At 37.1% G+C, this 23165-nt stretch overlaps 1 protein-coding gene across 6 annotated transcripts in view; it reads right to left on the bottom strand.

The window, feature by feature from the left end:
- Positions 1–10639: 10639 nt before the first annotated feature.
- KIF27 (kinesin family member 27) overlaps positions 10640–23165 on the bottom strand; it is an 82743-nt gene continuing 70217 nt past the window's right edge. For all 6 annotated transcript variants that reach the window (XM_054509196.2, XM_064580076.1, XM_064580077.1 and 3 more), the window contains 4 exons: positions 21563–21769; positions 19953–20151; positions 16896–17060; positions 10640–12567 (listed from right to left, as the gene is read on the bottom strand). In XM_054509196.2, the coding sequence (XP_054365171.1) occupies positions 12083–12567; positions 16896–17060; positions 19953–20151; positions 21563–21769 (1056 nt within the window). In that variant the 3' untranslated portion in view covers positions 10640–12082. The remainder of the gene's footprint in view (positions 12568–16895; positions 17061–19952; positions 20152–21562; positions 21770–23165) is intronic.

The raw sequence follows: 23165 nt of genomic DNA on the forward strand, positions 1-23165 counted from the left end.
ACATTTATTTTTAAAAAATGAATTGGTAAGTGAAAGGAGGAAATGTTGTATTATTGTTTTTGGTTCAGCCAGCTTAATAGACTGACCATTAATCATCCCACTGTAATACTAAGATTGTAAGTAGAACCTAATTCTTGATTAGCTTTAAAAATACCTTTTTTCAAGAATATTGAATAAATTGAAGCACCAAAAGCTAAACTTTTTCATTGTACCTTCACACTGTCCACTGCAAAATAGAAATGTTCATGCTGCTTTCCTAGTATTTTGACTCAGCTACCTCCTTCCTGCACCCTTACTGTGGTGTTATTTATAGTGTACTATTTATGAAGTCAAATGTCACTACCTTGAATTTAAAAAATGACCTACATGCATATGGAATTATCTTGTGAAAAACTATTTTATACTTTCAAAAATGATTATTTTTAAAAATACCCTTTGGTCTTACATTAGACCAAAAAAAATTTTTTCCTCAGATGCCTTGCAGTGATTAAAATTGATGTTATGTATAGTTACAGATATGTATATAGAGATCAATATCCTGCATATATATATATAAATATATGAGGTTCAGATATATATCCATTATTCACGTATAAATTATTTGTAAACAATTTGTTCTACTTAATGGGTTTTTAACTCTCTTCTGATATCTTGTACACCATTTGTCTATGTCTAAAGGATCTGGAGCAGCAAAAGTAGACTCGTCCAATTGCCATATAATAAATGCAGCAGGCTTTCCATAGCCTTTGGACTCTTTAGTGTGGCCCCTTTCTGATATGAGCTCTCTTCCTATCCTCATTCCCAGCCATCCCCTATACCCAGCACTAATTCAGTCATTCAACAGATACTTATTTGGGGTCCCCAGTGTACTAGCATGCAGTTCCCTGAGTATATGATGTCTCCCACTTCTTAGCCTTTGCAAAGGAGTTTCCTGATCTAAAATGCTATTCCTCCCATTCCTATACCTTCTAAAAGCCAACCTGTCCATTAAGACACAAGGGGCACCTTCCTGGGGAAGCCTTCCCTTAACTCTTAAAGTTAAAAGCCCTTCCTCTATACTCCTATCGTACCCTCTATATTTTTACCAGAGCCATTATATTCTCCTTTATATTGTGAGACCCATTAAAGCAAGAACCTGGCCTGTTTTACTCACTGGTATGTCACTACAGTGCCAGACTCACTGTACACATTCAAATGGGCAAAATGTTATTGTCTGTCTTTTCTCAATGGACTATATGCTCCTTGATGGATGGGTCTGTGATTTAGTCACTTTTGTTTCCTTTAGTATTTAGCACTCGGCACAAGACCTAGCACACAGAAATTTGTTGAATAAATTAGCTCTCTCTGCATTATCATTAATCTTTAAAATATATGCGTTGAGGGGGGTGCCTCAGTGGCTCAGTCGGTAAAGCATCTGCTTCTGGCTCAGGTCATGATCTTGGGGTCCTGGAATCGAGCCCCACATCAGGCTCCCTGCTTGGCGGGGAGCCTGCTTCTCCCTCTCTGCCCCTATCCCTGCTTGTGTGCTCTCTCTCTCAAATAAAATCTTTAAAAAACAAATATATATATGTATACATATATATATGCATTGAAGAATATATACAAAGTATCCTCATGATACAGAGAGACCATGTGCTGAGGATTATTCCTTTTGTGTTTTACTTAAATAGGAAAAGTACATGTGGAAGACCCAAGACTGGAGACCACAAATGCCAAATTACCCAGCTGTGCTCTATGATCTTACCACCCATAACCTAGATTAAAAAAAAAAATGAAATTCTTAAAGGAATAATCTTAAAATAACCAGCTAAAAATTTATCAACAACAGCAACAACAAGTTGGAGTTTCTGCTCATTTAGTCAGTTTGTATGGGTAAACATTACCTACATTCCTTGATTCGTGGTATGGTATATTTCTAACCCAATTTACTATCAATCAAAACCAAATTATTATCAATATACAAAAATCAGTTATATTTCTATCCACTGGCAATGAACAATCTGAAAATGAAATTAAGAAAACAAGTCCACATATAATATCAAAAGGAATAAAATATTAAGGATCAAATTTAACCAAAGAAACATAAGACTTACAACTATAAAACATAGTTGAAAGAAAGTAAACAAGACCTAAAGAAATGGAAAGTCAGCCCATGTCCATGGATTGGAAGACATAATATTGTTGAGATGGCAGTACTCCCCAAATGCAGCTACAGATTCAAAGCAATTCCTATCAAAATTCCAGCAGCCTTTTTTTTTTTTTTTTTGCAGAAATGCATAAGCTGTTCCCAAAATTCATATGGAAACTCAAGGGAACCCCAAATAGCCAAAACAATATTGAAAGAGAACAAAGCTGGTGAATTGACACTTCAAAATTTACTAAATAATTAAAGTAATCAAGACAGTGTGGTATTAGCATAAGGAAAGACATAAGCCAAAGGAAAAGAACCAAGAGTCCAAAAAAAACCCCAAACATTCATGATCAGTTAGTTTTCAACAAAAATGCCAAGACAACTCAATAAGCAAAAAATAGTTTTTCTCAACAAATGGTACTGGGACACCTGGATATTCAGATACAAAAGAATGAAGTTGGATCCCTACCTCACATCATACACAAATATTAATTCAAAATATACCCAAGACATAGCCATAAGAGCTAAAAACTCTAAAACTCTTAGAAGAAACCATACATGTAAATCTACACAATTTTGGATTAGGCAATGGTTTCTTAGATATGACAACTAAATCCCAAACAACCAAAGGAAAAAAAATAAATTGGATTTCATCAAAAGTAAAAACTTTGTAATGCAAAGACCACCATCATGAAAGTGAAGACAACCCACAGAGTCAGAGAAAATATTTGCAAATCATATATTTGATAAGAGACTTATATCTAGAAGATATAAAGAACTCTTACAACTCAACATTGAAAAGACAAGTAATTTTATTTTTTTTAATTTTTTTATTTTTTTTAAAGATTTTACTTATTTATTTGACAGAGAGAGACACAGTGAAAGAAGGAACACAAGCAGGGGGAGTGGGAGAGGGAGAAGCAGGCTTCCCGTAGAGCAGGGAGCTGGATGCGGGGCTCGATCCCAGGACCCTGGGATCATGACCTGAGCCGAAGGCAGACGCTTAATGACTGAGCCACTTAGGTGCCCTGAAAAGACAAATAATTTTAAATGGGCAAAGAATTTGAATGGCCATTTCTCCAAAGATGATGCACAAATGGCCAATAAACACATGAAAAAATACTCAATGTCATTAGTCATTAGGGAAATGTGACCTAAAACTGCAATGAGAGGGGCACCTGGGTGGCTCAGTCAGTTAAGCATCTGCCTTTGGCTCAGGCCATGATTCTGGATTCTGGGGATTAAGCCCCACATCAGGCTCCCTGCTCAGTGGGGAGTCTGCTTCTCCCTCTGACTCTCCCCGGTCTTGTGCTCTCTCTCTTTCACTCTCTTATTCTCAAATAAATAAAATCTTTAAAAAAAAACTGCAATGAGATACTACCTCATCTGCTAGGATGGCTATAATCCAAAAAGAGACAGACAATAACAAATGTTGATGAGCTGACGCTCACACACTCCTGATGGGAATGTAAGATGATATAGCTGCTGTTAAAAGTTAAACAGAATTATCATGTGACCTTGAAATTCCACTCGTAGGCATGTACCCAAGAGAATTGAAAACATTCACACAAAAACTTATACACAGATGTTCATAATAGCCAAAAAGTGGAAATAACCCACATGTCCATCAATTCATGAATGGATAAACAAAATGTGGCATATCCATACAATGGATTGCTATTCAGCCATAAAAAGGAATGATATACTGTTACATGCTGCATTAGTGAATCTTGGAAACATTATCCTAAAAACGAAAAGAAACAAAACAAAATAAAACAAAAAAAGAAAACATTATCCTAAGAAGGCAAACACCAAAGGATACATACTATATGATATCATTGATATGAAATGTCAAGAATAGGCACTGCCAAAGACAGACAGTAGATTGGAAGTTGCCAGGGGATGAGAGAAAGGGGAAATTGGGACTGATTGCTGATAAGGACAGATTTTCTTTTCCAGGGTGGGGGGGTTCATGAAAATGCTCTGGAATTAGTATGATTGCACAACATAGTGGGTATACTAAAAACTACTGAACTGTGCACTTTAAGATGATAAATTTTGGTAAATTTTATGTGAATTATATCTCAATTTAAAAATTTTTTATTAAAAAAAAAGGGGAGGAATGAAGGGGGGTAAATCGGAGGGGGAGACGAACCATGAGAGACTATGGACTCTGAGAAACAAACTGAGGCACATACCGCATGGAGCACTGGGTGTTGTATGCAAACAATGAATCACGGAACACTACATCAAAAACTAATGATGTAATGTATGGTGATTAACATAATAAAAAAATTTTAAGATTTTTATTTATTTATCTGAGAGAGAGAGGGAGAATGCACACAAGCGCACAAGCAGGGGGAGAGGGAGAAGCAGGCTCCCCGCTGAGCAGGGAGCCTGATGTGGGGCTCGATCCCAGGACCCTGAGATCATGACCTAAGCCAAAGGCAGATGCTTAACCATCTGAGCCACCCAGACATCCCAGTGATAGGGCTTTTAGTTCTCGGCTCTATCCTCAGTAATAAGAGGTTAATAGATAACACTAAGCAGGAAGAAAACTTTATTTATAAAATAAATATCTATAGAAATTTTCAATCTGTTGTATATAGATGCCCTTTTTGTTATGTTATCAGAATACAAGTAAGTTAGCAGCTCACCCTTTGCGAGAGGCACAGATTCTTCCCCACGTAAGAGCTAAATCCTAGGGCACTGGCGCTGGCTCTGAAGGGTGTTTTGGTTTGCTGTGGCCTGGCCAGTTAAACTCACACAATCAGGTCCTTATGTCTAGTTTCCCTTCTCTTTACTGGGAGAGAGTAAACTTCGTAATAAAGCTTACTGAGAAGACCTCAGTAACCCTGAAGATAACTCTTCCAGGAGAAGAACCCATTAGTATTCTTCCTTTCTGATTTATTTGTTCACAGTCCACTAGAATACTTCTGATTGTAGGTTCCATTACTCTTGAAGTCTTGGCCTGTTCTTTGATTACTTGGCTGTGCAGATCATGGGTGCTCTGATCTAAATAGAGACAAAATATTCTTTAACACTGACAGATGCTTGCAAACTGAGGGGAATGAGCCTCCCTCAAAATGCCTATGAAGGAAAGACCACCATGGTAATGTCAGATTTCATTCTAATATGTTTCTTGTATATAGTAGCTAGGAATATCAAATACCAAAGAATGAATGACTTTGCTGTTAATTTGATCACATACTTATACATGTCCCCCAAATTAACTTAACTTGAGGGGAAAAATTAAGTTTAAAACATCTTTGTGACTACCAAATGGAAACCATTCTTCTCAGTTTTAAGAAGTTGTTTTCTACAGAATTCATCAATAACTCACAAATGTAATTGTTATTAAAGAAATAAGGAACAAATAGGCAAAAACCGGTGGTTAAAAACCCAGTAAAAACATACTCTTTAGGGGAACCTGTGTGGCTCAGATGGTTAAGTGTCTGCCTTTGGCTGGGGTCATGATCACAGGTCCTGGGATCGAGCCCCATGTCAGGCTCCCAGCGCAGCAGATAGTCTGCTTCTCCCTCTCCCTCTCTCTCCCGCTGCTTATGCTCTCTGTCTCTGTCTCAAACGAATAAATAAAACCTTAAAAAAAACCACCATGCTCTTTAATTCATAACTCAAATAGTCATGAAACATTTCTTATGCCTATAAAATACTCAGCCAAGTCTTTATTTTCTTAGGAGTATAGATTTCACATGAAACTTTTCCAGAGAGTACTATTATTCCCACTGTTGCTAACAAATATAACTAAAACTCAGAATTTGTTTAAAAATATTTTAGGATATATGTATAAAATAAGCAACCACATTTGTGCTAAAATGTTATCCCATTTTGACAGCCAACTCTATGGAAAATCTACTTAAAATTCCATCATAAACATATATGTTTTAGTTTTCAAAGTGTTTTCATGCATTTATTTGATAAAGTAACAGACTATTTGCCTTATAGAAAAATTAGCAATTTCCCTCCCAATTAATTTATTAAATAATTACTTTTAGTTGCATTTGAAAGATTAGATTTTTATATAAAATGCCAGGGAGTGGGGGCACCTGGATGGCTGAGTTGGTTAAGCACCCAACTCTTTTTTTTTTTTTAAAGATTTCTTTGAGAGAAAGAGAGATAGAAAGCACGACTGAGCACAAGCTGGGGGAGGATCAGAGGGAGAAGCAGACTCCCCCACTGAGCAGGGAACCCAGGACCTTGGAATCATGACCTGAGCCAAAGACAGACGCTTAAATGACTGAGCCACCCAGACGCCCCAGCATCCGACTCTTGATCTCAGTTCAGGTCTTGATCTCAGGGCTGTGAGTTTAAGTCCTGCCATGCCCAGTGTAGAACCTACTTGAAAAGAAAGTGGGCGGGGGGGGGGAGGGGGAGGTGCCTGGGTGGCTCAGTCAGTTAAGCATCTGACTCTTGATCTTAGCTCAGGTCATGATCTCAGGGTCTGAGATGGAGCCTCATGTGGGGCTCCAGGCTGGGCATGGAGCCTGCTTAATCTCTCTCCCTCCCCCTCCCCTAAATTAAAAAAAAAAAAAAAGTCCTATAAAATGCAAGCGAGTGACTCATAAATTGCTCCTTTTTTTTTTTTTTAAGGAAAGGCTCGTGTTTCAGAAAAATATAATTATTTAATGTACTCCCATTAAGATTATAACCTGGGTAATTCTGGTTGTGTTGTGGGCATGTTTTACAACTGGTGACACCTGGTGCTAGCTGGGAAAATGTCCAATGAAACAGACAGGCTTAGTTCCATTCCAGGCTTCAACTGGAACAATTCAGATGCTGCCCAACCCCCAGGTGATGGGCATTTCAAAAGGAGATTGGCCTCTCGGTATACAAATATGTTGCCCTGTTCCCGCTCTTTCCATCTAGAATAAAAAAATCCATGCTAGAGAGTAAAAACAAAACTTTGACCATTTTAATACTTATGCATCATTACATAAATCAGCCAAATTCAGATTAACTCCTCACTCCTTTTTATGGTGGACAGTGAAGTACCACTGCAGACAACAAACAAAAATGAATAACATCAATTCAGCCTCTCAGGCAGGCCAATCACTGCTGGTTTGTAATCATGAATGGAAGTCTTTTATCCAGGGGTCTTTCAGTAGAAAAATTCGGGGATATTTTAGCAGAGAGAAAAATTAAGCAAAATGGTTACGTATTGTATAAAGATAAATCCCAGTAAATTTGCCTACAGTGTTCGTTTTGGCATACTATTCATGGCTCTTCAATGGTAAAATCGCTTAAGTTTTATTTTCTTTGGTTTATTTATTGGTTGTTGGAATTTATCCAAAACTACTGTTTCTTGTAATTCTCTCTTGAATAGCTCCACAATTTCCATTCAAATTCTATCTAGGGTGGCTTCTTTTCATATAATTCTGAATTTTAGCAATCATAGGAAAAGGACCCGGTATAAAAACTAAGATGTATATTTTCAAATGGCAAATCCAGTCATAAGTAGGAGTGTTCTTCCGGGTTTAGAGATAGCCAAAGATTGAGGTTAAGTTTTAATGTTGTTGCCAAAGAAATAAAATATATTCTCTCAAAATATTTTTGAAAATCCTTTGCTGGTCTACAGAATGCTTTAAAATAAACCTTCTTATCTTCTGTTCTTATCAGAGCTATTTGAATCCCAGAACATGTGGGAAATGAGAGGTAAGTAAGCCATAACTGTCATATAATTTGTTGTTGGTAATTGGGGAGGAGTGGGGAAGGTCCAAGAAGTGGTTCTTTTAAAAGACCTGTCAGATCAATTAAATTCTAACAGCATTTACCACTTTGGACTTGAACAGTTATACGTCCCTTTGTATATACTGTAGTAAACTTGAAAACACATTAATACAGTATACAAACATTGTTTTTAAAATACATTTCTTTTGTGCTACTTTAATTACACAAGTATTAATTAAAAAATGGAGTTTTAAATTTCCAACAATCATAAATATGAATTTTTAAAAAATGTTTAAATAGTTTTCTACTCTTCTGCATGAATGATCTCGTTCTTTGGTCTATAAGGATCTTGCTCAACAGTCTATGAGATTGTTGTATTTTTCTTTTAAAGTAATGTAGAGATAATTCAGTAGAAGTGTGTGTAATAATTTACTCATAGAACCTAAGAGTTATACATTTAGGTTCAATCATATTATACTGCTAGCATTTCACATACTGGCTGTCCTCTTGATTCATTTTGGAAATTCCTAGGGAAAAAATATTTAATGGAAAAAGAACTATGGAAAATACCAAAAGTCAATATTATAACATCAAGTTTCTCTGAGCTTTCTTTTCATAATTTCTCTTGTTCTAATTACTTCCATGTTGGGGTATTGTTGGAGTCATTATAAAAATCAACTGCCATTCTCGTATTTGGTGCCATGTATGCCCTGCATCCCAACAGCAAGGAAGCAGTCACTCCTAGTGCAGGTGATGAAGGGGTGCATTGTTTGTAGAGGATTTAAAACATCAAAACTTATCAAAAGTCAGTTTGCTTTTTATTGTCAGCATCAAGGTAAACAATGACAGTGACCAAATATTCCTCCCCCTTGGGCAGATGTTTCTACTACTTTGAAAACACTACTGTCCATACAAGCTCAAAAATATTACAAATCCAATGCATTTGAGATGGTTACTGTGGAAGGATCTCATTCCCACCTTCATTTCCAATTGTCGAAAATATAAACGTAGAAGAATGTAGGCAACCTGAGGCCTGTTATAAATTTAAATGTAAAATATACATAATTAATATTTCTTAATATTCCAGCGAAGTTGAGAGAAGAATGGTGGACAAGTGGACACTGAACTTTCAGATACTGAAAGATACTCCAGTGTTTTAAATAGTCACAGATATGTGCCTAAGGAAATAACTGAAAGAGCAAAACATGTCATTCTTGCATTTGGTACATGAGAATTTATGTTGACTATAGAATCAAACTCCCAAAAAGGATCTGACTCCCTAGCAATTCACTCTAAGACTTAGTATAAGACTTCTATTAACTTCTTTCATATAAGACACTTATTCTTTTTTTTTTTTTAAAGATTTTATTTATTTATTTGAGAGAGAGAGCACATGAGAGGGGGGAGGGTCGGGAGGGTCAGAGGGAGAAGCAGACTCCCTGCCAAGCAGGGAGCCCGATGCGGGACTCGATCCAGGGACTCGATCCAGGGACTCGATCCAGGGACTCGATCCAGGGACTCCAGGATCATGACCTGAGCCGAAGGCAGTTGCTTAACCAACTGAGCCACCCAGGCGCCCCTAAGACACTTATTCTTAAATGAGCACTTATCACTCCATTGACCTGAAAAAAACCATTAGCAGAAGAAAACAAACATTAAAGCACAAAATCACCTTCATTGATATTCTTGCCACCCATAGTTCCCATATTTATATAATTCTCCAACCCTGTTATCTTTAACACTCTGAAGTTAGGGAAGGAACCAGTACTTCACAGAGGCAAATATGTTTCCTTCCAAATGCTCCGTTATAAGTGGGGGAAAAAACCCATAATGAACAACAACAAAAAAAACCCACAGACATATTTTATGTGCATACAAAAAGGCAAACAGTGACAAAATGATTAGACTAAGAAAAGCACATGAAACAGAGGAAAATTTATTACTAGTATATGTAAAAAAAATAATTTTACTTGCCTTGAGGGAGGTGCCTTAATTTTTCTTTCCTTTGTGAGGGCACTAAACCAGAATGATAAGAGATTCACTTCCAGAATGTATTTATTATTCAGGACATTATTTATATGTGTGTGTTTCTGTATGTACATGCAATCCATCATAGCCTATGGATATATGTTTAACCCAAAGGAAGAAAAAAATTGTACCTTTCTTATTTAGCAGTCAGTTCACATTTGCATTATCAAATCTAATCACTGTTGATTTGACATAAATTTTCTTGCTTTGTGAGTAGTGCTTTGGCTTTTAGAAAATTTATTTCTATTTCCACAGGTAAAACAAGTATGTGTCAATTTCTTAGGCAAACTAAGAATCCAGGGTTACAATATATTCTCTTTCTAAATTATTACTTAATTTTATAAGGAATTTATAATTAGGACCTTCATTAATAAATATGTATTCATTAATAAATATATCATTGTTGTGCTTTGTTAAGATACTGGCCTTTGCCATATCTATATATAGTATATACACACGCATATTACATATGATATATACTAAGTATGTATCATACAAACTAGAGGCAAAAAGAAGAAACTAGCTTAAAACCAGAATCTGACCCTAAATAGTCTCTGCTAAAAACACATTTTCTGAATTAGTTTGTAAATTCCTTGTCTAAAGCAGTTTCTCATTGGGCCAATGCTTTACACTGTGGTTCAATTCCCAGCTAAGTCCATGGCAGTCTATTTAACCCACAATTTAAATAAATTTCAGTACCATGCTTAAGAGATACAGAAACTATTGACTGATTTAGAAGTTTGTTTTGGTTTGGTTTTCTTCTCCTCTAGGAACTGGTTTTTAGCAATGGGAACCAAGGAACCCTACTCCCTAGGCACTAGAAACCAGAAAAAGGAAACCAGAAGTATTTGAGCACAGAGTGGCAGTTGGGGTCTTAGGTAAGATGGGCAGGGTCAATAACAACAAAGGACAAGGACAAAAGAAAAATATTAGTAGCAGCATCACCTAAGAAAACCTGGAGTCTGCAAGAATTGAGTAGCATCTGTAAGTCAGGGCAGCTTTACTACTGCCCCACCCAAACAGTAGTTAGTTTAAGAAACAACTTTATTTTACAAGTGAAAATTTGGAAAAGTGACAAAAATAATAACACAAGTAACAAAAAGTAACAGAATACCTCTGGTCATTATAAGGGGATGTTTTCTATGATTAAAAAGTATGATGAAAAAGTAAAAACTATTTGTTGGGCAAATCAGTGTTTTAGTTCTTAATTCCAAACTGAAGTTTATATTATATAATAAGATTTAGACTGAAAAAATCTTGAAGAAAAATTTCATTTACATATTTACAGCCCCAATGCAGTCTGGCCTGCCTTTGTGCAAGACCCAAGTAAGCAGGCTTTAGAGAAAAATCTCCGATTAGGCCCATCAGATTGTTAGCTAAAGAGCCTCTGGCAAGACTTCAAGCTTTACAGGCGTACTCCATGTGACCAGATCTCTCTTCCTTGAAACGCTAGAATGCGTTACCATTATTCTGTTTCCCTGTGGCATGGAACCGCATCCTTTTCCCCTAGTCTAGTAGCCTAGGGAGAGACACATTGAATAGACAGGGTAGGGGTGAGATGAAAACTTATATTCCATAAAATTAGCAAACCAACAACATGACATTCTAAAAGCAATCCCAGAAAAAGAGCAGAGAACCGTGTTTAAAAAGTCAAGACTGATCACTCAAGCTCTGTGGACTCTGAGGACCATAAATTAACTTCAACCCATAAATCTAGTTAGTTGCCTTAAACCCACAGACTGCATTTTGGCACAGATTTTCAGCTGTACCAAAAGATATGCAGCAGGTAACTCCCCCTCTCATACAAGCAATATTTAACTGGACCTCTTCAAAATAACAAATATATTTGATAACAGTATTATAAACTTATAAGGTATAATTAATGTATTATAACATACTTCTATATTATATAGCAATATTACTATTCCACTCTTTGTTTTCTTCTTTATAAAATGCCTGGATTTTAAGCAAATTTGTAAGTGGAAATATTTAAATGTTCTATTACTTGACAGTATTAGAATACATGTTCATTTGGTTATAATGGAAATATCTGCAAACAATTAAAACTCCCCAAATACACCGTAGAAGATATACACATCTACAGTATACAAAATGATTCCTTCCTCCTCTTCTTCATCCTGAAGGAAGAGCTAGTGAGCATAAACTTTCATTTCTAACAGGTTAGACAAAGGAATCTTACACCTCTACCAAATTAAAAGTTCTATTATTAAAGGTCTAAGTTTTTAAGTCACTCGGTTTCCTCGCTACTTCAATGGAATCAGCAGTCATAGATCCAACCCCAACTCCAAGACTGGAACGTCGTAATGACAGTTCCAAAGCAGAAATCTGACGTAACTCTTTACGACACAACTTTACAGACGTGACACCATGAAGCTTCCCCACATTTCCCGCTGGCTGGATTTGGGGTGATAGTCGACCGTGAGATTTTGTAAAATGATTTTCATCTATTTCTACTTTATCCTCGTTGTTTAACAAATGCCCACTAGTGGGTGCTAAAGAGCTACAGATAGAAGGTAATTCTGGGCCATCTTCCCAGAGCTTCTGAGGATGTGGTTGTGTTCTTAAACTGCTTGTTGAATTGTCCAAATCTCTTTCTCTTCCACTTAATTTCATACTTTCAGTTCTGGATGCCCATTTTAATTTTTCTGGAACCATGCCTGCTTCTTCAGGGGTCAGAACTCTATCCCCAGCATCATGATCTAAAAATAATACAAAAAGAAAAAAATTAGAGATTTCCTCAAAAACAGGTATTTTGATCATGATATCCTAACATAACTATATTATTATCACTCAATATAAATGATGTCTTTCAGCTTTTTTTCTTCGTTAGGTGACTTAGACAAACAGAAGTTTCACTTACAGGCATTTTGCATGTGAATAACTGAGAACTTTTAATTCAAAGAACAAAGTTGAGAAAACAGTCATCTAGTGATTTTGTTTTTCCCTGGAAATGCAGGAGTGCTTTGGGCCTCTGGTGCCCTTCCACACCTGCCCCCCACTGCCTTGCCACTGGTGAACCATGGTCCACACCTTGGCTAAGTGAAGCCAGCACCGGAGAACACTGGCTCTATGTCTGGGTGATCTTTCGGGATGTGGCGTCGTGTATGTGAAACTCTAGTCTTGGTTAGAACTCCCAGCATGACGGCAGGGTTCTGCTCCTTGAAGGTACTCTGGGGATCCACCATCAAAATGGAGATGACAGCCAACCCCCTCAGTGGGGATACCCTGCTGGAATGCTGGAATGAGTGAAGGAGGGAGTGAAGAGATCAAAGCTTGAGGTCTTTAAATCATAGAATTATCTAATATCAAAATTTACTTGAGAGGAGTCCATATAGGCCCGAGACCTAATATGATGAAAAATGCCAACTTTAACATACATTAGTTAATTAGATTAACTAGTAATTAGTTAGATTAGTACACTTCTAGTCCTATGAATACCAAGTTTAAAAAACAGAAGTTGCACACTGGCAATCCCTAGCCAAATCTGGCCTACAGACACGTTTTATTTAGCCTATGAAATAACATGTGACCCCCAATTTTTTAATTGGAAAGTTTCATATAAAAATATAGATTTCCATTTTTTCTAGAAAAAAAAAGAGAACTGACAATTTCTGCCTGGCCACAGCAGCTGGAGCAGAGCTGGCCCTGCCTGTTTAGACAATTGCTACCTTCCCTCCGCTCACTCTGGCTCCCTGGTTCCTGAAGGCATTTCAGTTTGTGACCCCTGGTTGAAAACATAACTGGTTTTCTAACTTTTAACATACTCTCACAAACAAACCAGCAGAACTAACAAATGACACAGATTCTCACATGGAACTAGCAGACATTCACAAAGTTGACCATAGACAGTGGCTCCCAAACTTTGTCGCACATTAGTCACCGGAAGCTTTTAAGAATTGATGCTCAGGTCCCAGTGTCTGGGGAAGGGAGCCAGGCATCTAATTTTTGAAAGATCATATGCGAAAGAGCGGAGATGGGCTCACTGGAGAAGCTTACTCCCTACCCGACTTGGATATTTCACAGTGGAAAGTTTCCCTCTTCCAGAATTTTCCATTAGGGAACAAACCAGAGAAAGATTAATTCACCTGAGGTCACAGAGTGAGGAAAAGAAGTTAGGATCCCTACTCAACTCTTCTGACTCAAGTATCCTCACAGAGTTTTATAGTGATTTAAATTGATACAAGGATAGAGTTTTAAATATTTAATAAGTACATCGACTGCATGTCCATATAAACTGATTTTATCCTTACATATTTTATCCTCACACCCTAATATATTTGTTAGAAAACAGATTCACTGTAACAGAGGCATGGCTAAGAGGTAACCAAGATATTTTAGTCCAAAGATTAATTTTTCTGCATTTGAAAATGCTAAAAATACTCAAGGTAAATATAAGTGTGGTATGCAGACAATGAAAAGACTACTATCAAAAACTAACGAACTGAATACCAAGACAGTTAAGTTTTAAGATCACTGATTATGAAGTGTATAATACTTTTTAGGGAACTCAGAATTTGATATATGTAAATTGCTATATTTATAAGTCAAAGAAGTCTTGTTTAATGTCATTATATTAGAACAGCATTTTCAGATAGTATATATATCGTACAAGCTATATCTCCAATATGATTCCAACTGTAATTTTTTAAAGCATGGGGACAATAATGAAAAGAATTATGCTAAATGTTAATAGTTGTGGTAGAATTATGGGTGATTTTTTTCCAGCTCTTTTCTATATTTTCAAATTTTTCTACAATGACTATTACTTTTATTACTTTTTATAGATGTTTCTAGGTGGGATTGCAAGTTAGCTGAAATAGTATCTTCAACATTAGTATCAAGACTAGATTTCCTGGGGACACCTGGCTGCCTTAGTCGGTAGAACATGCAACTCTTGATCTCAGGGTTGTGAGTTCGAGGCCCACGCTGGTGGTAGAGTTTACTTAAAAACAAACAAGGCTAGATTCCCAAGTAAGTTGGTCAGACAGGTGTCCTCATTTTACATAACTCCAAGATTACTTAACTTTTTCAGTTTTTTGCATTTGTCTCATTAAAGAGCAGGATGAAGATGCAGGACGAGGATGAAACCTCACCATCCCACACTGGCATTTTAAAAGATGTCTAGTTAACTCGTAATATAAACATGGGCCATTTAAACACTAGATATCTAATTTCGGATGTCTCAAGTTTGAAAGTGGGGTTTTTTTACAGCTAAAATGGTCTTATGCTGATTGTTCTGTTTGCTACTTAACGCCTGTTTACTTTTTAATTTTTTCTAAGTCGTGTTTCAAGTAAAAGGTTCAGCTATATAGTGCGGGCAGTATTTCAAGTATATGTTTTAATTACATTAGCACCTCTGCATTACTACATTGAAAATCAGAAAATTTAGTGTCTCTGGCAGGATCTGTCTGTGTCACATCTCTGTCCTAAGACAAATTTTATCCTAGAATATTAAACCAGGAATCATAAGATGAAGGACCTTAGACCATGTTCTAATTACTGTTGTGTTTGTAAGTTACTTGACCTAACTTTCAATTCTCTTTTCTAAAAATGGCATTAGCAGACACTGACCCACCTTGAGTTTGAGGGTTAAATAGAACTACTTGTGAAAATGTCTATAAATTATAAATATCATAAGTATAAGGTAGCATTAGAACCACTTTTCTAAGATATTACTGTTTTAAACTTCAAAGCTATGTTAATTCTGCTTACATTTTATATTCAGCATGTATCTTTTCATTATGCATACATATAGTTTTCACTAGTCTCTTTACAATTTTGTTCTACCCATCTTTAAATGGTCTTCTTTATAGGTACAGAATAGGTCTGTGCTCCTAAAAGGTTGTAAAGTCAACTTTGCATAAGCCATACTTGACTTAGTAGAAGAATACCTTCTCTAAAGGCAGGCGCCTTTAAATATAAATACATTAGGGCATCTGGGTGGCTCAGTCGGTTACGTAAGTGTGTGCTTTCAGCTCATGTCATGATCCCAGGGTCCTAGGATCGAGCCCCGCTTTGGGTTCCCTGCTCAGCAGGGAGCCTGCTTCTCCCTCTCCCTTTACCCCTCCTCCCTGCTTGTGTTCTCTCTCTCCTTTGCTCTCTCTCTCTCTCAAATAAATAAAATCTTTGAAAAAATGTAAAATATATTATTTTAGAAATATTGATTCTTCTCTAATTGGAAGACTTAAAGAGGGTATATTTTAACCATGGCACTTTCTAGTTTTAGTTATGTCATGTTTTAGGGTGAGGGTCAGGCAGACAACTATTTTTGTTTATAGAGACAAATACAAGTTCAATATCTAATTCTAAATAACCAAATCAAAACATTTGTTTTGTTTCTTACATTCCACTTGGGGGTGAGATCATATGGTATTTGTCTTTCTCTGACTTATTTCACTTAGCATTATACCCTCTAGATCCATCCATGACCTTGCAAATGGCAAGGTTCCGTTCTTTTTATGGCTGAATTAATATTCCATTGTATGTATACACCACATCTTCTTTATCTATTCATCTATCAGACACTTGGGTTGATTCCATAATTTGGCTGTTGTAAATAATGCTACAATAAACATAGGGATGCTCATATCTTTTCGAATTAGTGTTTTCACATTCTTTGGGTAAATACCCTGTAGTGGAATTACTGGATCATATAGTAATCCTGTTTTTAATTTGAGGACCCTCCATACTGTTTTCCACAGTAGCTGCACCAGTTTGCATTCCCACCAACAGTGCACGAGGGTTCCTTTTTCTCCGCATCCCCGCCAACGCTTGTTGTTTCTTGTGTTGTTGGTTTTAGCCATTCTGACAGGTGGGAGGTGATGTCACATTGTGGTTTGATTTGCATTTCCCTGATGATTAGGACTAGACAACTATTTTTGTTTACAGAGACAAATACAAGTCCAATATCTTATTCTAAATAACCGAATCAATTGGGAAAGGCTAAACTATTAAGTCAGGCACAACTTCACCCAATACTAGATACATCAAATACTGTTAGCATGACAAGTAACACTAAAGGTCTTACGTCCAGATGGTATTAGTTGCTGCCGAACTGCTTCCCCTACCAATTCCTTAAGTTTCTTCTTAAGATCTCTGCTGGTTTTCTTATAGAAATAAAGATCTTTTTCCAGCTGCTGGATTTTATCTTCATATGTTTTCAACATTTCCATAAGGCCTTCGCCATCTTGCTCTATGAAACAGAGATTTGCATTTAAGATCGGTTTCAATTAAATGACTAAAAACTATGTTCTAACACAGTCTCCAGATTATGTTTAAAGGGTCAGAAGTATGTTACATGTATCTGTTACCTGAATGGATTTGCTTTCAGCTACAGTTTGGATTCTTCTGCCCTAAGTCACCTTCTCTGCTCAACCCCCTATCAACTACCGCATCTTCATGATTCATAAGCACTTTTTGAGTAACATTAACTAGATTTATCCTTAGAACAGCAGAAATAAGGTGTTTTCTATAAAAAATTCACATTTGGAACTGTATCCATCAGTTGTATCAATATCTTATTTAAAGTTCATATCAGGGGGTGCCTGGGTGGCTCAGTCCATTAAGCGTCTGCCTTCAGCTCAGGTCATGATCCCAGGGTCCTGGGATCGAGCCCCACGTCAGGCTTCCTGCTCAGTGGGGAGTCTGCTTCTCCCTCTCCCTCTGCGGCTCCCCCCCTCTTTGTGCTCATGTGCTCTCTCTCTCTGTCAAATAAATAAATAAAATCTTTTAAAAAAATAAAAAATAAAGTTCACATCAGGAACTGTGGATATATGGAAAGTCATAGGCCCAGGTTTATAGGCCCAAGAAATCTACAGCCAAAAAACCCCAAATCCAAAAACCTGCCAAAAGAGGCTACAGAGATTAAATTACAAAAGAAAACACTCATACAAAAAGAGGGGAAATAGCAATAAATTGTAGCTTATGCTACCATATACCTTAAAGCTTCTAATTAATATTTATAAATGTATAAAACTGTCCCTATTGGGTGTTTTAGAACCAGTAAAACCTAGTTTATTGACCTTCTGCAAATACATACTCTCAGACCTACTCTTTCCTATTGGTATATTTATAAAATGATCCTACTGGGTTTTTTAATTTTTTAAATTTATTTAAATTCAATTAGCCAACATATAGTACATCCTTAGTTTCTGATGTAGTGTTTAGTGATTCATTAGTTGTGTATAACATGATCCTACTGGTTTTAATGTTGTTTTGTTGTAATTGGCTGTTTTTCCTGAAAAATTTGATCTAAGTATATTGGATATTTTATTTTATTTATTTATTTTTAAAGATTTTATTTATTTATTTGACAGAGAGAGAGAGAGAACACAAGTAGGCAGAGCAGCAGGCAGAGGGAGAGGCAGAAGCAGGCTCTCCACTGAGCAGGGAGCCCCTTTTGGGCTCAATCCCAGGATCCTGGGATCATGACCTGAGCCGAAGGCAGACACTTAACTGACTGAGCCACCCAGGCACTTCTGGATATTTTAAATTAACCCATTGTCTTGTATTTAAAAATACTTTAAGGGGTGCCTGGTGGCTCAGTCGGTTAAGCATTGGGCTCTTGATTTTGGCTCAGGTCATGATCTCAGGGTTGTGGGATCAAGCCCCATGTTGGGCTCCATGCTCAGTGGGGAGTCTTCTTGAGATTCTTTCTCTCTCCCTCTCCCCCTCCCCACCATACTGTCTCTCTCTCTAAAATAAATAAATAAATCTTTAAAAAATAAATACTTTAATAACACAGTAAATTAGAATCCCCATAAAGAATATCATATATGTCAACTGAATTTTATACAACATATTCAGTTGAAATTAGAAAATTCATAATCGGGGCGCCTGGGTGGCTCAGTCGGTTGAGCGACTGCCTTCGGCTCAGGTCATGATCCCAGAGTCCTGGGATCGAGTCCCGCATCGGGCTCCCGGCTTGGCGGGGAACCTGCTTCTCCCTCTGACCCTCCCCCCTCTCATGCTGTTTCTCTCTCGCTCGTTCTCTAATAAATAAATAAATAAAATCTAAAAAAAAAAAAAGAGAAAATTCATAATTATTTTCAGCTGTAACTTTGTTATGAAAAACTTATCCCAGGTATAGAAATGATTTTTAAAATGTTCTCATTTGGCTGTAGCATGAGCTTTTGTGGTGCAACGCCAATCACTTGAAAAATACATTAAAAATTCTATGAAAATATCACTTTATAGAGACATAAGGCAGAACTAAAAATAAGGAAAGGAGAGCATGTTTGAATGAAGTGATGTATAGGATCCTGTCAAGGAAATCCTGTCATCAGGCAACTGGTTGTTAATTGACTGGTTATAGAATTAACTTAGAGGCAAATTGCCTCAACACTCAAATTTATATATTTTCTGATTTTCTGCTTACTCAGGTTGTTTCTCCAGCTATAGATTCACAAGAATCAAGACTAAGCAGCTAAGCAGCCTAGATTGAAGCATTCCCAGCACTGCCAGGCAGTGATTTTGTTGCCATAGCAACTCTTTGTGTACTGGCCAAATGCCCAGGTAACATGAGGACCAACTGCTCTGACAGCTCTTTCCACACCAGAGTTGACGGCTGAACTACTGTGCACTGATAACAGTATGTGTCCATCGGTGGTAGACTAATTTTGACCTAAGCTATAACCTTAATGCATAAAATTTACAATCAACGGAAAATTATAACAAGAAATATAACTAGAAATCTGACAGGGCCTATCACTTTACTTATGTGAAGGGAAAGTAATTTAAATATCAAAGTACTCCATCCTTGAGAGAGAGACACTTTTCACCTGTACACCAGGAAGCCAGAAATCCCGCATTTGTACATAAAAAATAGACCAACAACCAACGGGTGGGAGTTCTTACGTGTGGCACTGGGGACAGGCAGAGGGCTGGCATTTCAAGCACCAAGAGCCCTACATCACAGTCAGCTATCCCCACGTGTGGCAACCCAGACACGTAAAGCACAAAACCAAATATAAGTAGGAACTATTTATTCATGCTGGGCTTTTCTGTGATCAGATTCTGTCCTGTGTTCCTCTCCCAGCCCCTCCGACACATCACCTTTCTACAGCTGACCAGAAGGGGCAGGTACCTTGAAAATGATGTAACAGCAGCTGCATTTTTTGCTCATGTTCCTTTTGCTGAAGGGTCAGTCTCCGGTCGCACTGCAATTTCAGATGCTCCAGTGCAGACTCCAATTCACGAACCATATTATCCTGTTCCAGAACCTTCATTTTAATTTCTTCATTCTGTAACTGTAGCTTCCGTTCGGTTTCTCGCAAATTGACCACCTAGCAAAGACATTTTTTGACCTTTTAAGTGTGTCTTAAGATAGCCTAATGTAATAACCTACTTCTCTTAGGCTACAGGAACAACTTCCTTAGTCACCATGGTATAACTAAGCAAATGCTTTCTAACATACCCAACAAAATAACCTAACAGCCTTTTGAGTTTGTTGGGATTCTGAATTGGTAACAACTTCACTTTAAATATAATGTGGCTCTAACTATCACCCCTCCATCAGCTCTTAGACATGGTCGCTGCAATTTAATTTACAATCCTCTAACTCCATTTCTCTAGTCTAAGAAGAGAACGGGAACCTACAGACTCTTGTAACATCTAGCTACCTCCCAGTTTTAACTCCAAAATGGATGTTATAAATAAGTAACAGACTTTTTAAAACTATACAGAGTTCAGTCTCAGATTGTGCATTTAGTCCAATGGGTTCTTCTCGGCACTGCTATGAAGTGAATATACTTCCAGGTATGAGTCACACAACTTGCTAATGTAATGCCCTTCTCTCTAGAAAAATACTTATTTCTACAAAGGGTACCCAGGGCCAGAAAATCCACTGACCTTGGCCCGTGTGGTTTAGGTTAAGAAACCTTTCTCTAAGAACACCAGAAAAGAATTCTATCAAAGCTTCCGACAGCACCACACCATTTTTCTGCCATCCACACATGCAGTGATAGGATGCACTCTTATCAATAATAGTAGCTTACTACCACATTCATTACCCAAGAGGGCTGTGTACAACATTTCCATTAAGTTTTTCATCTATATTTCACTTGTCTAACAGAATTGGGACTTCATTTTAAAACTCCAGTGTTTGATTTTTCATTAATTGTCTGATAGTCCCTTAAACTGAAGATATCTTTCAGAGAGAAGAGTTATTCCTTACTTACCACTTCATAATATAGACCTTAAGAGAAGACATTATTCACGCTTATGCTAAAATTTATTGTTATCTTTGTCACTGAGGCACCAGTTCATCTTCATTTAAATTCCTAGGTATGATGATAAAGAACTGGTACCCCGACCTTATAGCAATGAAGGAAAGGGAGCCCGAACCTGGAAGGCCCTTGATTTTTCATGAATGCTGAGCAGCAACAACCAAATCTTGAAAGTATCCAAGAAATAGTGATTGAGGAATATAACTTGAATCCTTGGGTTTTTAAAACTATTTCAAAAAGCCCTTCTTTCAAAAGGTCCTTCCAACTTTAAGAACCTCCCAAAGGGAGGCGTACATACTTGGAAAGCACACAGCTTTCAGATGACCACATTCAGTAGTGTAAGGAGAAATCATGCTTAAATCTGTAGTTACAACATCAAAGTTTTAGGCTTTTCAATTTCTGAAACGTGACATGTATAAGCATCTTGGCCCCCCTGTATAAGAAAATCCTCTGTCCCTCCGAAACAAACCTTATTGAAATATCTGAAAAGAATAGCTCTAATCTCAACAGGACTCAGGCAAATGAGTTTTTCCAAGACATTTGCTTCACTATGAGAGAGGTTTTGGAGTGAAGCTCTGAGCGAGTTCTGGCGACTCTGGATACTTTCATTCTTGTATTCAATTGCAGCTTCCAAAGCTTCAATCCCTTCTTCAAGTTGGAAAAGAACATGTTCTTCCTAGATATAATATAATAGAAATCATTCATTTCAAATGAAATAATATTACTTGGACTTTGTCATACACTAGGATCTCACTATGCTATCTAAGTCTAATGGACGTTACCATTCGTCTACTAAATTTTAAGAAAATGATGTTTACTGAGTGCTTGCAATGCTACACAGTACAACATGTGTATACACACATATATAAAACATACACTCACTGAATCCTCGCACTAAACCTCATGTACGAAACGTCCCAAGGTCATACAGCAAATGCTGATAACCAAGGAATACACTTGAACAAAGCCTCGCCTCCAGGACCAGCACTATAGCCATGTATCTCCCTCCACAGCTCCTGAAATTCACAGTATGTGTTAGAGAGATCTGGAGACTCCCTGGTGTCCCTTCAGGGATCTATTGAAACAATATACTGCCGGGAGGGAAAGAAGAAATAGATTTAGAATAAATTATTAAGAACTAGTCATCAGAAGAGGGTCTCTAGGGAAAAAAGTATGGCATAAAAAAAGTAGGGAAGATTTAAGGACATGAAACATTTCATAAAATTCCTATGAGATATCATTAAAGAGCAAACAAAGGCATTAAAAATGTCGATGATCTAACATTTTTTTCATAAGCTAGAGGAGATTTTCTTTGTAGGGAGAAAAAAAAAAAAAAACTTGATGAATCCCTGTCAGAAAACCTAGCAGTTCGTTGAACTATCCAAACATCTTGAGAGTGTCCAAATTTCTCGTAAGAAATTATTTCAACCTGGTGAGACTTCGATAGACATTTCTCTATACCTGTATGTGTGGTGGTGGCTACCACAACTTTAGGTTCCTTGAAGGCAGACCATCTTGTCCATACTCATGTCCTTATTGCCTAGTACAGTACATATCACATAGTTTAAAGTCAGTAAGTATCTGCTGAATGGGTTAATGAGGGAAAAGGAGAAAAAAATATTTTCATATGTCTGATTAGATGACCCAAATACTTCTCTCCACTCCTTCCCCCAGCATTTCAAAGGAAAATTATGTTAATATATCTGATCTACCTAAAGAATAGTTAAAGTGACTTCCAGAATTCCTGTTTTGGAATTCAGGGAAAAGGTATGTAATAACCTATTCCAGTGGGAGGTTGAATAATACTTATTTTTAAAAGCTACTTTATATAAAAATCTCCTGAAAGAGCCATTTTGAAAAAAAAATATTTAACAGCCATTTTGTTAGTGCAATCACTAACCATCAAAAATTTGATGATTTGATCATCACTCCATCTGGAAGAAAATAATCACCTTTTTAAGAAAAACAAACTGGGGTACCTGGGTGGCTCAGTTGGTTGGGCAACTGCCTTCGGCTCAGGTCATGATCCCAGGGTCCTGGGATCGAGCCCCACATTGGGCTCCCTGCTCCGT

Source organism: Mirounga angustirostris, unplaced genomic scaffold, assembly GCF_029215605.1.
Source record: "Mirounga angustirostris isolate CCGP_5_RB_7025 unplaced genomic scaffold, mMirAng1.0.hap1 SCAF_15, whole genome shotgun sequence".
NCBI classification, from domain to species: domain Eukaryota; kingdom Metazoa; phylum Chordata; class Mammalia; order Carnivora; family Phocidae; genus Mirounga; species Mirounga angustirostris.